The 16740-nt window shown below is 44.3% G+C and overlaps 1 protein-coding gene across 1 annotated transcript in view; it reads left to right on the top strand.

The window, feature by feature from the left end:
* SHB (SH2 domain containing adaptor protein B) overlaps positions 1–16740 on the top strand; it is a 75375-nt gene that overhangs the window by 17255 nt on the left and 41380 nt on the right. Inside the window, exon 2 of the mRNA XM_032206389.1 lies at positions 4640–4757. Coding sequence (XP_032062280.1) covers positions 4640–4757 — 118 coding nt within the window. The remainder of the gene's footprint in view (positions 1–4639; positions 4758–16740) is intronic.

Below are 16740 nucleotides of genomic sequence, written 5' to 3'. Positions count from 1 at the left end.
AATGTGTCTGGATTTAGCAAAGGGGAGAGCAAAGTTAACTATGTCCCAGTCAGGTCAGATGCTGTGTGTGAATGCTGTGCAGCCTGCTGCTTTCCTCAGTGTTTCCACGTAGCTGTGTCTAGGTACAGCATTAGCTCCTGAGTGTCCTGGCTCTTTGAGACTTCTGAGACATGTTATTGGTGGATGATGGATGCCTGCCATTCTCTTCCCTCTCCTGTCCTCCATTTGTCAGTCGCTAACATGAAGGACCATTCTAGAAGCCAGTCAAACAAGTTTATCCATTTGCCTTGGAAGTGTGCTTAGCTTGAGATGTGGATGTGTGCATGCAGGTCACAGGCCAGGGTCTCCTGTGCTGGCATTGGCTTCTGAACTACAGAAAACAAATGGCTGACCAGTTTGCTGGGCAGTGGGTGATGGGTTTGTATTGAGCTTAAGTGTTCTGGTGTCATGGAGCTGCAGGGGTGGCCTCTGTGAGCAGAGCCCAGCAGCTGCCCCATGTCAGAGCAGAGCCAGCTCCAGACGGCTCCAAAAGGGACCTGCTGCTGGCCAGAGCTGAGCCAGGGAGTGATGCTGGGTGGACCGCTGGGAGAGCAGATATAACAAAAGGGAAAAAAAATGCCAGGCAACAGCAGCTGGGAGAAAGGAATGAGAAATGAATGAGGACCAGCCCTGTAGCCCCCAGGTGAGTGCCGCAGGAGGGCAGGAGGTGCTGCAGGCAGGCAGCAGCAGTTCCCCTGCGGGCTGTGCAGGGAGAGGCCCCTGGTGGAGCAGGCTGTCCCCCTGCAGCCCATGGGTCCCACATGGAGCAGATCTCCACGCTGCAGCCCCCCCATGGGTGGAGGAGCCCCCGGTGGAGCAGGTGGATGTGACCTGGAGGAGGCTGCGGCCCATGGAGAGCCCCCGCAGGAGCAGGCCCCGGGCCGGAGCTGCAGCCCATGGAGAGGAGCCCACGTGGAGCAGGGGGTTTGGGGGGAGCTGCCCCCACCCGTGGGGGACCCGTGCTGGAGCAATACAGGGAAAGGTGGGTCTGGTTTGCTTTTAGTTTCTCACTTGTCTAATTTATTGCTTATTACTAACAGCATAATCTCCCTATGCTGAGTCTGTTTTGCCTGTGATGGTAATTGGTGAGTGATCTCCCTGTCCTAATCCCAACCCTCAAACACTTTCCATCACATATTCTCACCTTCTTCCTTTGAGGAAGGGGAGTAAGAGAGCAACATGGTTGAGTTCAGCTGCCCAGCAGGTTGAAGCTCCTGTAAGGTTGTTGGTAGAAAAACTCCTGACACTATAATCCTTGTCTGAAATGCTAATGAACCCCGGTGAATATGGAGGCACTTTGGCATATGGAAAGGCCTACTCCTATATGTGTATGGAGGGAGAGGTGACAGACAGCATGGTGCTCTGGGATCTTCTTACGGCGTGGAGGTGATTCAGACCACAATCTGCAGAGCCCCACTGAACAGCAAGGGGTATGCTTAGTGAATATCATCTAGTGAACAGAACTTGCTTGTAAAACTGGTAAGCAGGTGCTTGATAAGATTGGCAGGAATGTTCACAAGGAGAGAGTATTTATTTATATTTACTGGTGTGAAGCAATGTCTGGTTTGCTCTGTGTACCATAGAAAACTCTTCTAGTCAGAACCTTGCCTTTCATCAAAAGATATTGTCCATTGCCTTGATAAGGATCACATGGGTTACCTGACCTCTGCTTGGACAGCTGGTCTGTGTCTCTCATAGTGAAGCGACACTTGCCTGAATATGTACTGTCTCAGTGGTCTGTGTGCAGCATAGAGGTTCTAGTTCTCTACTTGGAGAACCTAAAAGCCATCTGGATGTGGTGCTGAGCAACCTGCTCTAGGTGTCCCTGCTAGAGCAGGGGTTGGAAGAGGTGACCTCCAGAAGTCCCTTCAGATCTCAGCCACTGAGATTCACAGTCAGTGAGTTTCAGAGTGGAAGTTTTCTCTTCTGGGGCTTGTTGTCAGCCCAGCACACCAGGCTGCTGCTTAACCATGGGCTTTCACAAGCATAATGCATAGAGGCTTGGCATATGAACTTAGTAAGGTAAAAGTCATTTCTGTAGAGATGGCACAAAGACTTGCATAGTAGAGGTGATATTCCATAATGGGATTGTGGAAAGGAGTTTAGAAATTTACATGGGGTGTGTCATAATAGAACTGACAAGCATATTAATTTGAGGTTTAATGGCATTTTGAATGAAGGCTTCTTTTGGAAAGAAGTAGAGAATTGGTAGCTGTCAACGAGTATAGAAGAAATCAAATGCTCGTATTGGCCGACTGCTGTACGTAGGCCGGGAATTTATAAATTTTAGTATAAATGGAAACTGTAACAGTCACCTGAGAAGTTTTCTTACAGCTGATAGCTGTAGAGCTAATCATACTACGGACATGCATAAGGACAACTCAAGGAGAGAGAAGCAGACTGCTATTTCTGCCTGCCTTACTTCTGAAAAGTGGGTTGGGGATACATTTGTGGGTTTTGAGGGGAGTTTTTTGGGGCCATACTGGGGAGCAGGTTTTCTCAATCTGACAAAGCTGATAGGTGACCTGACTGAAAACATAATTATGGTGACCTGTACGCAGTTCCTTAGTGCTTCTGACGCTCTTATTCCTCAGAATGAGAGGAACTTGCACTCCTGCACAAACTAGGGAGGTTTGCATACCAGGGGATATGGTAGCAGGGTTTATTTCCAGCTGCAGTCAGATCTGATACAAATCCACGGATAACTTAATATATATAATAATGAATTAATGTGGGTATATGAACCCTCTTACAAATTTTTGAATTGTTAGAAAGCGGGCTTTGTTTTGTTAAACCTCTTCTGAATACCAAGTTAGTTTCTGTAGTCTTTGTGTTCATGTTAGATATTCTGAGCTCTTGACTACGTTGCCATTATGCTTAAAGCAAATCAGTCTTGATTTTTATCTTGTTTGACAGCATTTTGTCTGTGTAATTTTCGTCCCATTAGATTTTTGGCAAACGGGGAAGAAGAAATATCAAATAGTTGTCTATGCAAGACTGTTTTTTGTTTCATGTTTTAGCATAGTTATACTAAGGACCGTCAAGAATTACATGTTGACATTTGTAATAGGAGAGCAGCAGGGAGCCCGTGCTACCATCCGTCAGCTCTTGACAGCATTGCATCAGAAGCCTAAATGGATGGGCATTTCAGCTGCAGGGCTTTTAGAGATAAACCTCTCCTTTTGACGAGGAGAAATTAGTGCTGCGTGATGCACATTGTTGTCTTTGTCTTAAGTGTGTGCAGCCGCTGACACGTCTCTGACATTGCAGTTGATTTGCTGCTTGGGCATATGTCGCCGGGGCTGGGGGAGGGGGCTTCTCTCTTTTGGGTTAGCTCTTTTTCACAACAGTGAGACAAGCATTTTGGTCCCTGTGAGAGAGAAAGAACTATTTTTTCCTCCCTCTATTATCCTTGTCAGTCTGGTGGTTTCGTCAAACGAAATTTCCAAGCGTTTTCAACTTTGAGTGGAGGAAAGCACCCTCGATTTTTAATTAAAATATCGATCCAAGACAGTTCGGTATCCCAGCTGTTAACCTGTAACTGTAGGATAGCTAAGCCTTGCTCTGATATTTATGCCTTTGTGGTCAGTGATAACGAATACGACTTCTAAAATGTCCCTTTGGGATGTGCTTGAGAGTGGTGTTTTTTGTCTCTGTCTGGTGGGGCTATTCTGGCAGGGGGAGACAGAGCAGATGCAGCTTCAGTCTTACAGCTGGCAACGTACTCCTACTTCTTTGTTAACAAAATTGGAGCTGTTGAAATAGCAGTCTGCTGTCAGTCCCACTGGTGCTGGTCTTAAAGGCGTAAAGTGAATGATGGGACAGAAAGAGACGTGATTTAAAAATCCCTCAGAAGGAGACCTGACATTCAGGGCAGGATCCTTCAGGCTTTCCCTGTGTTGAGTGCAGGACCAGGCAGGGTCCATCCCAACAGAATTGTTTTATGGTTCTGAGGTGGTTCTGGTACTGAGGGACAGAAGCCTGCCTCTGCTCTCTTTGTTTCAGACTCCTTTGCCTGTCCTGTCTTACATCAGTGCTGCCCAGTAACTCTCACATGAGGAATCTTTTCTTTGCTATGGCACCTTTGTTAGCTTTTAGAAACCAAGATTATCTCCTACCCATCAGTAATAGGAAGGGTTGGTTCCTATCAGCAGGTAAAATTGTTAGCAATACTTCGGGTTGTGTCTCATAAAGCTAAAAACAGGGGATGGAGTTTGTGCAAGTGAAAGTGTGCTTTTTTTTTTTGCCAAGCATTAGCAAATTTCCGTGATGAGAGTTGCACTGGATTGAATGTGCTAAGTGATGAGACCTTTCTAATTTGTCCTTCCCAATTATTCCATGTCTTCAGCTAATGGTAAAGCATTTGACATAGCGCCTGCCTTTGTGAGATCCTTGAGATGAGCAGGGTCAAGCACGTTTCTATTTCAGCACCCTATAGTCAATGAACTTTAGCAATTTTGTGCTCTGAACTCAGATTGTACTTCAAAGATGACATAGGGTGCGGCTGTGTGAAATGTGTTTTAGCTGCTAGGGTATTACTGTCTTCTGGTTTAGATGTCTGACTTGAGATTCTAGTAACAGTTATTTTCCTGTCTTTCAGGTCTTGATAGCAGACGACTACTCAGATCCGTTTGATGCCAAAAGTGAGCTGAACAAAATGGTAAAAGGGGAGAATACTGGCTATATGGAACCGTATGAAGCCCAGAGAATAATGACTGGTAAGAAAATAAAATTACACATGATATTTAATTGCATTGCAGTTCACGTGGATATTAACTGCTGTGAAACAGAAATAGTACATACATTTGTGCAGATCTGTTTTGCATTTATCAGATTTCTTCAGCAGTTCCTTTTATCCTCATTATGAGGTAAAAATCGCTCTAGTGCCTTGCTGATTGTGTGCTTTCCTTTTCAGTTGGCAGCTCTGGCTTTGGGCCCTTATGAAAGATTAATCAGTAGGGAGAGACGAGGCTGTTGGATGCAAAGATCCTTTTTCCAGGAGAGAATAGTTAATGTGTGGAGGAACAATCTGTGAATGCTACTTAAATCTTGTTTGCTTACCAGCATTGGTGTTTTCATCTTAGAATTGTTTGGCTCTGAGCAATTAGTTCTCAAATGATTGTAATTTTTAAGAAATGAAAAAGCCTGGAAGTGAATGATTTTAATAAATGGTCAATCTGATGCCATGCACTCTGTGGTAGAATTTGGTTTAGTCAGGCTTGAAGTGTCTTTTACGTAGTGTCATGAAAAATACTGTCTTCCCAGATTTGCAGTTACATTGATTGGACGAAAGCAATCTTTATGTAAGGGTTTGGAAAGGCTTTTTGAGGAAAGGCTTGACTTGAGGCAAAGGCAGAAGCAGGCTGAGAACGAATGCGTGTTTATAACAAGTTGTTATCTCCTGGCAGCCGTCCACATCTGCTGGCCTGGGCTGATACTTTTAAGTGTCTGTCCCCTCTATGCCAGACATTCAGAGAAAATCCCTCAGAATCCAGTTGCTGGTGTGTGGTGTGCTTAAAGTGTGGTTGCATATTTGCCATGTGCCTGTTCTGTGTGGGGGTTGGATGTCCCAGTATAGATACCATGTATGAGGGAGGTCCATGATCTAACTGTCTGACATGCTGTGTATCCTGGATGGAGTGAGATCCTGGCCTGGCTGCTACCACGCGTGTCTGAAAACAAGTACAGATAGCTGAGAAGATGCTGATTTCTAAGGATGCTGAAAAGAAGATGGAGTAGAGAGAAAGAAGTTACCTGTTAAGAAGATACTGGCATTGCCCATAATACCTGTATACCATATCCTAGCAAGAAATAGGTGAAGAAAGATTGCAGTCAAAGGAATGAAGGAAGAAACAACCCAAGATAACATCAGTGTGACTGGGGTTCCTTGTAAAGCTGCTACTCCAAGTTCTGACTTACTGGGCTAACAGCTCAAAAGGCTTTTCTCTCTGGAACAGCAGTATAAAATCTTTTTTTTCCCTTGCAATGACTGGGCTGTCTCTCCAAGTGTGTTGTATGATATTTCCATTGCTTTCCTAAGCATGCTTTCAATTCTTATTTTTCCATTAGTCTCAGTCTAGAGCCACCTTCTGCTGTGATTTTGGGACACGTCACAAGAACAGGCAAAGCGAGCTGTGTTGACATGTCAAGTGTCATTGCTTGGGTCTGGCCTGGGAGATGTTTCGTGCTTAAGAGAGTTCCCCAGAGGAGCGGTAGCTTGAGCCACTACATTCCAGAAGTGAAAGGATGAGACCCTGCCAAGCCAGGGTGGTGGTGCCTGTGACATCCAGGCTGCTCTGGATGTCATCCATTGTTCCCAGGCAGTGCTAGTGGAGGTAAAAAATAAAAATAAAAATAAAAATAATAATAAAAAAAGGCCTAATCTGAGAGTGTACTCCCATCAGCCTGCGCCGGGTGTCAAATGATGCAGAAGGCTCTGTTTATTTTCTGTGGTAATCCTGTACCTGAGAGGAGGAAACGTTCCCCAAATTCATTTATATGGGTATATTGGAGAAAATCTGGGTGATTTTCTTCCCCCCATTAAAGTCCTTTAAGACTGTATCACAGCCATGTGAGCTGGAAGGGATGGTGCCTTTCCACTGTCTCCTGACAACTGCATGTGTCAAGTCTTCTCCTCCAAGTATCTCTGCTTCTCAGAAGGAATTAATCGATGCTTCAGACCACATGCAATATTTGCAGTCAAATGCCAAATCAAGGCAACACAGAGTTCTGTGTTGGACCACAGACCTCATAAAACTTACCTTTGAAGAAGGATCCAATTTTAGATCATCACTCAGATGGAGATGTCAGCCTTTCAAGGTCTGGTAAGGAACGATAGCTACAGAGATGAGATAAGACTGCATCTGTTGCCCTTTTTAATTTGTCATTTGGCTTTGAAGGCAGCCTCTTACCTCCATCTCATGATTTTTGAGTACCAGGTGCCTGACATGGCATATGCCTTCATACAAAAATTAGCTTATTTAAATTGTGAGGTTGGTTCAAGTCTCAAACTAATTTGGAGCGACCTTACCCAAAGTGTGTGTAGATTTTATTTATTTTTCTGAGCGAAGAAGCAGCATTGTCATTGGTTTGGAAGCTGACATAAGCAGACAGTACATTGGTGCTTTGATTTCTTAGAGGCCGAGCTCACAGAAATACCTCAGCTCTGTGTCCTGCCTGGAAGTTTGAAGGTACACATTGTTTTCCTTCAGCTTTCTTAGGCATCACCTAGCACTGGGCCAGGGACCTCTGCCATTGCTTAGGGCTCTGGTCCCCATTTCATGCATCTGCTTCAGGTAGGAAGGGAGAAATCCATCCTCTTATGTCACACTGCTACAGGTTTTGGTGGGTGGCATTTCTGAAAATAGTCACCTTCCCTGAGAAGTAGCATGTCGTGTGATATCCCTCATGTAGCAAGCACTGTGCTGGGAGCAGACGTCAGAAGACAGTCGTAACACTATGGATAATATACATGCTGTGCCTCTCTTCTGTTTGGGTAACTTCAGAGGCTACTTAAGGCTCTCTCAGGACAATCAGAGGCAGATGTTTGAGTCTGTGGAGGCAGGAGTGCCATTCTGTCTTTGATGCATTTCCTACATGAAGTTAGTTGCATGGTTGTCCTGGAACAGGGTGCGTTAGGTCTTGTAGGTGGGATGTATCAACCCTTGAGATTAGTGGAAGTATCAATGTGTGTCCCTTCGAGTCAGTCCTGAATCAGCACAGCAGCATGCTGCCAATGTCCCTTGAAGACCAGAACATCTAAGTAGGTCATCTTCTAGATGTAAATGAAAAGCTGAAGTCTCCAGGATGTTGTCAAATCTGAAAGGAACGTGTCCTTCCCCATGCAAGCCTGGTGTGTGTAAAACAAATTGATCAGACCAGCTTGTGTACGTGCTCCAGGAGTGGGTGACTGCAGCAGGAGAAAGGTGTGTCCTTGATTTGAAGAGCTGAAAGAGATTTCCAGAGATGCTTTAGAGCATTTGGTTCATGGCACAGAGATTGCTGTTGTCTCGTCGTCTTTCCTGTGTTCAACATGTGCATCAGCCTAGCTGATGATATATCTTCACCATCAGCAAAGCTGTGCAGGTGAACATAAACTAAGCAAGTGCCTCCATCCAGAGGGACCTTAATAAATATGAGGCTGCACCAACAGGAGCTTTTTTTGAGGTTAAACAAGAGCAAAGGATATTGGAGAGGATTCCAAATGAAAATTTCTTGCCTCTCCTTTTTTTTTTTTCTGTGTATTTATTATCCTGTCTCTGTACACATCATCCTGGCTATGCAGCAGAAGAGCAGTGAGCAAATTTAAGTGGCTGACTCCTGGAGATTTTGTGCTTTGGATGCAGAAAGGGTGCAGCCAGTGCTAGAAGCACAAATGCCTTTGTGCATGTTGCTGCTTTTTTTTTTCTAGATACTGCAGTAAGAGTCTGTGCCTGAATTGTGGCTGAATCTCAAGCGCATGACAGGCAGCCTAGCCAGAGCAAGTGCATCTGTCTTAACTGGGAGCTCCCCATGGGCATGCTGGGAGCAGTAGGTCTGTCTTGCTGCAGGCTATCGCAGAAATGCTGGGAGTGTGAGGAAAACAGTATTCCCATGAACCTGCACCTACTTTAGAAGACCTTGGGTGTCAGTTTCCCTTGTAACTGGAGAGGCTGTTTTTTTGTACAGACATGTAACTTCATCTGAATAGTCACTATGGCACATTGGTGGTGAGTCAGTTCTTGTAAAATCATTCTTCCTTTACCAGGTTGCCTCTGGCATGTTGTTTGCTGGCGCCAAGTATACAGTTGCAAATAATGCAAAAGGAGTAATGATAATTATGTTGATAAATATTCGGCCAGATACATTAGCATGTAGAGCAAGAGAAGTTCAGAACAAAAATTTCTGGCCTAATGAAGGTCACTGAGCCTAGCAAACCAGCCCGTGGTCTCTGGGCACTGTAGTGGCTCTGCAGTTTAAGATTTGCTGTCTGCTTGTACTGGAACACAAGGAACAGCTGTAGCCAGCACCTAAGAGTCATTGCGTTTGGCCACCAAGCTTGACAGTTGGCATAGTTTTGAAAAGACTTTAAGCTTGTTCCCTTGTGCCTATATTTGTGTGTGCTCCATTTACAGATTCTGTTTGAAGATCTAACATTTGGCTAGTCATGGCTAGATGTTGGCCCAAAATGAGAACTTATCCATCATCAGCCCACTTCGTACGATATGTTGGATTCCTCACTAAAACTCACGTATTTATTGTCTCTTGGCAAATGGTGTGACCACATGTTGGTCGTTCTAGCACAGCAAGATTTTTCTTCACATGTGAGGTGGGAAGAAGTGTAAGGTAACTTCATTCTTGAAACTTAATGTGTGTTTTCTCTTAGTTTGCAGAGATTTGAAGAAGTTCAACAGCAGATCGAGGTGAGCTTGTGGCTAGCAACAAAATAGCTTTATTTACTTGTCAGTTCTGTAAAAGACTGCACTGAACATCTTGGAGAGCTCTTCCTTGAGCTAAGAAAGGGATATCTGACATGTCTTGAGCATACCAAGGTTTTGGAGCATGATGCTAGTGTTAGCACGTGTGTTTATAGAGCGTGGCCCTCACGTGCTGCTGGCCTGGAGGTGGTGCAGGACTCCCTGCAGCCCAGCAGCAGAAAGGAGACCGTATGTTCTCAGCAGCTCTGCTCCTTCTTTAAAGCTTGCTAGAGCTAAAGTTAATGAGAAACCTCCTGGGCTCCAGAATCTATTTGAAGTTGTTTCTTGCTTTGTTGGGAATTCGGACAGAGATTTCATTCAGCAGTTACTTAGAGGAAAGCAGATGACAGGGAGGAGGCATGCCCCAAGAATCCCCCATCTATTGTGTAATGGGAAGCAATACAGAGGAGGACTTCTTCCTTTCCACTAGTTCTGATGTGCATACATTGAGGTACGACTGAAATAACGCTGGAGCTGCTTCAGCGTGAGTCCTCACCTCCTCTCAGAGCAGAGCGACAGATCTGGCATATGCTGTGAAACTGCATCACTTCAGGTTCCTTTCCAGTGGCCACTGGGGATACTTCGCACCCTGTTGGTGACTGCAGGGAGATAAGGGCGGAATGTGTGGGGTCTCATTTCTTGTGCTGGGAGGGACTGTGATGTGTTGTGGTTGCTAAAACTGGATGCATAACTGGGGGTGGAGACCAGCTGTACATAAAATGAATAGCATTTCTCTATATTTAACTCTGTCTCCCCCGCCTGAAATGATTTAAAGCATTCTTCCTAATGTTTAAAATTATAGTGCTGCTTGCTGCTCTGGTTAGTGCATACAATCTTACAAATGTATGGAGGAAAAAAAAAAACACCAATAACAATGACAACAACAACAAAACACTAAATTTCTCTACTCTGTGCAGCTGAGTAAATGTAAATATATCCTTATCCTAAAAGAGCATCCTCTTTTGCCTCCCCATGCTTCCCTTCCAGTCTTGGTCTGGAACTGGAATTAGGAGGGGATCAAGTGTTTTGCTATTCCATGCATCAGATTTATGGGCCAGGACTCAACACTGGAGTCAGAATTGCAAAGGTACCAAGCCTGTGGTAATTTGTTGCTCCTAATTTATAGTAGGGAATGAATGTTAAGCTCTGATGCACAGGGTTTTGTTGCCTTAGTTTCAGTTCAAAAATATACTGCCCGAAATAGGTTTAAACCAAGATTGAAATAACTTTTTTTTTTCTTCTGTTTCTACGCTTTAATCTTCTCCTTATGAGTAGATGCAGTCTGGAAACGGACTAATGGTAAGACGCGAATCACAAGCCTTACTTCAGAAATGTAAATTAACTTCTTTGGGGTTTCTGTCACTTCCCATTAATACACAACCATTTGCACAAAGTAGGAGGAACAAGGTATCCCGAACTTTGGAAAGGTATGTCAGCATCATTACAGACTGAGAGTACATGTGGAAGAAACTTAACTCTTGACATTTACTTGTTTAGTGTCTGATGAATCTGGCTTGTGTTCTTCTGCAGAAAGCAAAGTGAGAGAGTGAGTGCTTGGGTGGCTGGGGAAGACAAGCCATCAAGCTCAAAATGCTACTAAACCCATGCCCTCAGTTTGAAAGACTCCCTGCATCATGTTCTGTTTATACAAAGCACTAGTTTTAAGCCACTTTGATCAAAAGGGCTACTTAGACACAACCTATTTGTTTTCCTGATGTGAGCAATGGCTGTAACATACGATGGTGCTTCTTGCTTGGTACCTGTGTGACTTGAACACGGGTCTCCCCACTCCGTCTTCCCCTTCCACCTCACCTTCTGACAAGTTGCAGATTTTCAGTCAGCTTTACTTCAGAGCGGTGATTCTTTTACATTGGATGTGAGCTGCAGGGATGCTCCTGGCAGCAGTGCGAGAAGCACTGAGGTTCCACGCAGCCCAAGAGCACTGGTCATTTTACAACTCTAGCAGCTGGTATTTGAAAAATACACAAGAGAACTGTGACCCTACAGTGAGAAGAATTGACGAGGCCTGAATTTACTGGAAATCTTGGAAATCTTCTGGCTACAAAGATGAGAGAGCTTTCATGACTGGATGGCAGGAACAGAGCCTGTGTAACCTCTCCTGGCCACGTCGCTGGCCCTGCGTAGAGCAGCAGATTGAACAAGGTGACTTCTCGAGGTTCTCACTTGTCCCACACCCTGCGACTGGCCTGTCAGCTATTCTGTGACACTGAGAAACAGCTTTGGGAACCAGGGTATTCCAGCTTATGGGATATACATCTTTGTTTGGATTGAGTACATATTCAGCTTTGCTACTGCACTGCTGTGCTCCTAGCACTGATCTTTTTGAACGTAATCGCTGGAAAGACAAGACTGGTGTTTGCAAGGCGTAAAGAAGCAACCTGCTGAGATACAGCTTGAGGAGAGGCTGCACTGGGCCAGCACATGCATGCCTTCACGATGTTGGTGGGAACTCTGGCAGCTCTCCAGCTGGAAATATGAAGGAAATGTAGCTGACTGGTGCCATTCTGGTCGGCAGAGAAATGAAGGGAGCACTGTAAGCTCTCCCTGTAGGCTCTGGCTGGGAGGGATGTTACCCTGTACTGGCTGGAGGACATCAGTGGTATATCTTGCTGACTTCTAAGGTCAGCCCGTGATCTTCCTAGCGAGATCCTGGTGTTCTTCTGGAACAGTTCTCAAGAGAAAAACAAAGGGCTTGTTACGTGAAGGGTCAGCAGCTTGAGAGAGAAGCGAGCTGTTGTGGTTGAGCATTACAAGGTTTTGATAACTGGAGCTGGAACAGTGATGCTCAAGCAAAATAGGAGACTGGCAGCACTTCTACATCTCCTTCCAACAGTCCCTCGACTCACTGAAATGATCCTTCAGTTCTTCATTGTTTAGTTTTACTATTATCTTTCTACTTGAAAAAAAAAGCTACTTGAGAAGTGGCTTTTAGCAAAAGGAAGCGTGGTTACTAGACTCGAAGCCCATGTGAAAATGTGTGAGAGCAGCATTTTCATAAGTACCTTAGTACCAGGATTACAACTCTGGTAACAAATACCTCTACTCTAGCTTTGACTTTCTTTAAAAACAAACAAAAAAAGTGGTGGACATTACCTGTGCTATGAGGTGAAAAGGAATTTGTACCTCTATCTCAGCTCGCTGTGCTGAAGACAAAGGTCTTTCTTGGGAGTAGCTTTTTTTTGAAGTGTTGAAGTTTTTCTTTCTCAGAAGTATTCTCTACTATCCCTTCATATTATATTCTTTGTCATTCCAGTAACTATGTTTTTTCACTATATTGTACAGAAATGTTAAGCCAGCTTAGAGCAAAACAAATTGGTACGCTATGTACTAGTTAAGCATGTGGTGAAGATAACATAATACTTCTTGGAAGATGATATCTCTTCAAATTGTAATATTTTGTCATTTACATGCCTAGCTTACTGGTAAATGGATAGTTGTTTCTTTTTTTTTTGCCTGCTGGCTTTTTGTCCAAACTCTCAAGTTCTGTAGTGGCAAAACAAGAATGGCATATTTAGGTAAATGGAGTCTGTTCTGACATCAGCTGTTAATTTGCATCTTTTTTGGTTTTGCAACCCAAACCAAAGGAGATTTTCTTATCCTTAAAAGTAAACGAGGGTTGAAGATTCAGACAGTTCTTCCTGCTTGCAACAGAGGCTGAACGTCTTGCTGCATCAGTGTACCAGCTTTTTAATACGGCTTCACAGTAGTGTCATAAAATGGGCTTATAACTTCAGCAGGAACTGTTCAGAAACCCAGCCTTTGTGCTCTGTGCATTTTATGTGGGCTTGCAACACAACATACAGCTTCTTGCCCTGTCTGGTTTCTGTCTATGAAGAGTTCTGCTTGACAGGGTTCTTTTGGAGGTGCTAACGTACCTATGCAGGCTCAGCTGTTCACTGACACTGTGGTTGCTAAAATGATTAGAGGCTATTCTTTGCAGGAGCAGCCTGCCCTTTCTAGCTGGGGGCAGACAACCCTCTTAGGTTTTTGGTCTGTGCTGATATGCTGCTATGTGCACTTGTTTCTGTCATCCCTTCCAAACAAAGCTCTGGTACCTGGCGGTGTGTTGTGTTACCATGACTGGATTTCTTGAGCACTATCAACCTGTGTGAAAAGAAGATGGGGATACTCGAGCTTGGTGTGAACTTGCTCTTGGTCTTGCCTTGCTCAGTGTTGTCACCTGTCGGTGGCACGGAGTGGAAGAGTTGGCATACAACTTGGCATTATGAAGCAGGATGTAGGTATGCAAAACTGGTGCCATTATAGGTCAGACTAGCAATTAAGAACAAACGAGGCAAACTCTGGGGAAATAAGTCTTGCCTCGAGAAAATCAGGACTTGTTTTCAATTCTGCATACATTTTCTGTGGAGTGGAAAAAGTGAAGGTCTGTCAAATTGTTGCATCTGTCTGGGATGGACTGCAAAACAGTAAAATATGATGACAGACCTGAGCCCTCGTGAGCTTTTCTTAGGTGCTGGAGCAGTTGTTAAGGCCATCATGCAGCGCCAGGTGAGCAAGAAGGTGTTTGTTCTGCTGCATCAATTGAAGTAAAAAGAAGATGGAGAGAAGGGACAAAATGTCTTTCAGATCTACCATTGCTTTTGTGTGCCCTGCATAGGACTTACTGCAACCAACACAGCTTCTGCAGTGGATGAGGTTTTGTGCTTTAAGAATGCTTGCATGCACGCTCGTTACTGGTGCAGAAGCATGTACTGGAAAATAAGAGTAACTGGAAAAATTATCAGAAAGTGTTGACTCAGTCATACGCAGCAAGATCATGGCTGGAATGGATTTCTATAACATGGCACTTTCTGACCTGACCTCAGTGGAAAATACCAGATGTTACCCTTCATGATTTGTGATGCTTTTGTTACAAAGAGGGAAGAAGAGAGCTGATTAATGGTGTTTGCATGACTGTGGTTTGGTTTCCCTAAAACTGGGGTCTGTTCTTAATGATGCTCTGCTGAATGCTAGTCAGATTTATTTGCTGCTGTTAGATATCTGTGCAAGCACAAACGCTGTTGAATGATGATGTGATAGACTGTATGCTTTATAGCATTTTGTCAATAGCTGCATGCATTCAAACACCTCTTCAGGTTCTGTATTGTTGTATGAATGTATTGTGCCAAGGGGAAAAAAAAACACAGTACCACAATAGTAACAGATTTCTTTGTGACTGGTCTTTCAACTAAAAATCAGTATCTAATGAGGGGTTGTCTGAGCAGCGTGACAACTACAGATAAGTCTGCAAACAAGCACGAGGTAGTGGGTAAGAGCAGCTGGACAGTGTGGTACCGAGCTCTTGATGTTTGGAAATGCTGGGGACTGGTTTCTCTTTCCATCAGTCGCTTGCTAGGCTGATTCAATGGGTGGAGGAATCACCTGCCAAGGGGGTGAGTGGAAACATTTTCTCAGTATTTTCAGTGTCCATATCCCTGCTGCTTTCTCAGTGCTAGCAAGTTAGCTGTCTTTTACTTCATGCAAGGCCTTGGATTAGGAGAAGCAGAAATCCATGATGGGTTGTGATGACACCAGAGAAGTGTTCCTGGTCAGTTCAGCTCACGAGGAGGTAGAAGTCTAAGCAAAACCACTTCTGTCTTCACAGCTGAACAGCAAATCTAGCCCCTTCTTCATTGTGTACATTAATGACTCCTGTATGCTTGTGCAGGTCTGTGCTGGGCATGGAACTCACTGAACATTCTAACATTTGTAGTTACATCTGAAGCCTTTTGCTTTCAGCAAGATTCATTACAAGTCCTCAGGTACTGATCAGAGCTCCTGGACTGTGCCAGTAGCTCAGTTTGGGTGACGGGGCAGAGAGGCTGCAGCTAGAACAGCACTATCCTTGGGAAAGCAAGCCAAAGTGGGCAAAACTGTAAATGATGTTTGTAGCTGATCACTATTTTTTTTTTTTTTTTTAGTTTTCAAAACTGCACTTAATCACTGTGGCTGTTCTTGCAGCACATAGGAAAAAACAGACTGTTTGGTATGCAGATGCTGTGTGGCTTTTAAGTCCTGCCAAAGGAGGAAACGTGTGACGAAGTACTGATAGTGCCTGCTCTTGCTGGAATCCTGGTCAGAGGGAAAGATCTCCTGCAGTAGATATCACTTCCAAAGCTTTGGCTCCTCTTTGTTTTCAGGGTGTTTTTATGAATAATGACTAACAGGGAGAAAATAAATTCAAATGGAAGTTAGTCATCAGGGGAGCTTCAGGCTATATGTTTGAGCTCGCGTTTCTGTTGTGTTTTTTTTTTTTTGTAAATCACAGTTGACACAATCATGCACAGGCTAGATATTTCATTTGAAACAATGTGTAATGCACATTTCTGTGAATCTGACCGTGCAGCCTCTGTGTCCTTGGAAGAAATCTTCTCCAGGAGTTTTTGAGCAGTAGCCTTTCTCTCAGTGCTGCACTCCGTATGGAGAATGCTGTCAGGTGGCTAAAACAAGATGAGAGCGCATCTCATCTGGCTGAGAACACACCTTGTCTGGCTTTCGTTAAATCTGAATGGTTCTGGCTACGAGAATCTACTGTCTCTGTCTGCCACATACTTTATTTTGTTCCTGTGAGCAGCGTCGTCCCCCCTCTGTCACTGGTCAGTTAGGTCTGCAGGGAGGCCTCCATCCACTTCGCGCTTTTTCCCAGGTAAAGCCAAGTTTAAAAGTTAGTGACATCTGGACAAAGGAGTTTTCTTAAACCTCCAAATATTGGGAACAATTTACATATTTTTTTCTTGATTAAAAAAAAAAACAGCTCACTTTTGCTCACATTTGGATATATCTCTATCTATAATATATATACGTTGCAATATCTCCTTGAGCGTAGATACATATTTATGCCCACTAAAACGCTTGTTGCTCAGTGCTTGCCTTGTTCCATGCTTTTGAGTAAGCTATTTGCCTGTCCAAGTCTGCTTATTGATGAGATTCAAGACAATATCTCTCTTGTGTGAAGGCACTGAGCTGCAGCTGCGTTATGAATGGGTTCTCCTTCCACTCCCCGCACCTCTCAAGGTGATTCCTGTCAAGGGATAGGACGGTGTGGCTGAAGAGAGCTGGCAAGGGGCTTGTGAGCACTGGCAGCAGCCGTGAGCTGCAAGGCTGATCAAACTGCAGGAAGCAGCAGTCACGTTTGCTGCACAGCTCTCTGCCCTGACACCGGGGAGTGTTAACCTGTTTAAAATACCCACCACGTTGGAATTAAAATGTCCTTCAATGAGAATTG

The sequence above is a fragment of the Aythya fuligula genome, chromosome Z (assembly GCF_009819795.1).
Source record: "Aythya fuligula isolate bAytFul2 chromosome Z, bAytFul2.pri, whole genome shotgun sequence".
Lineage (NCBI taxonomy): Eukaryota > Metazoa > Chordata > Aves > Anseriformes > Anatidae > Aythya > Aythya fuligula.
The sequence above is the reverse complement of the archived record's forward strand: the minus strand, read 5'-3'. Positions and strand labels throughout refer to the sequence as shown.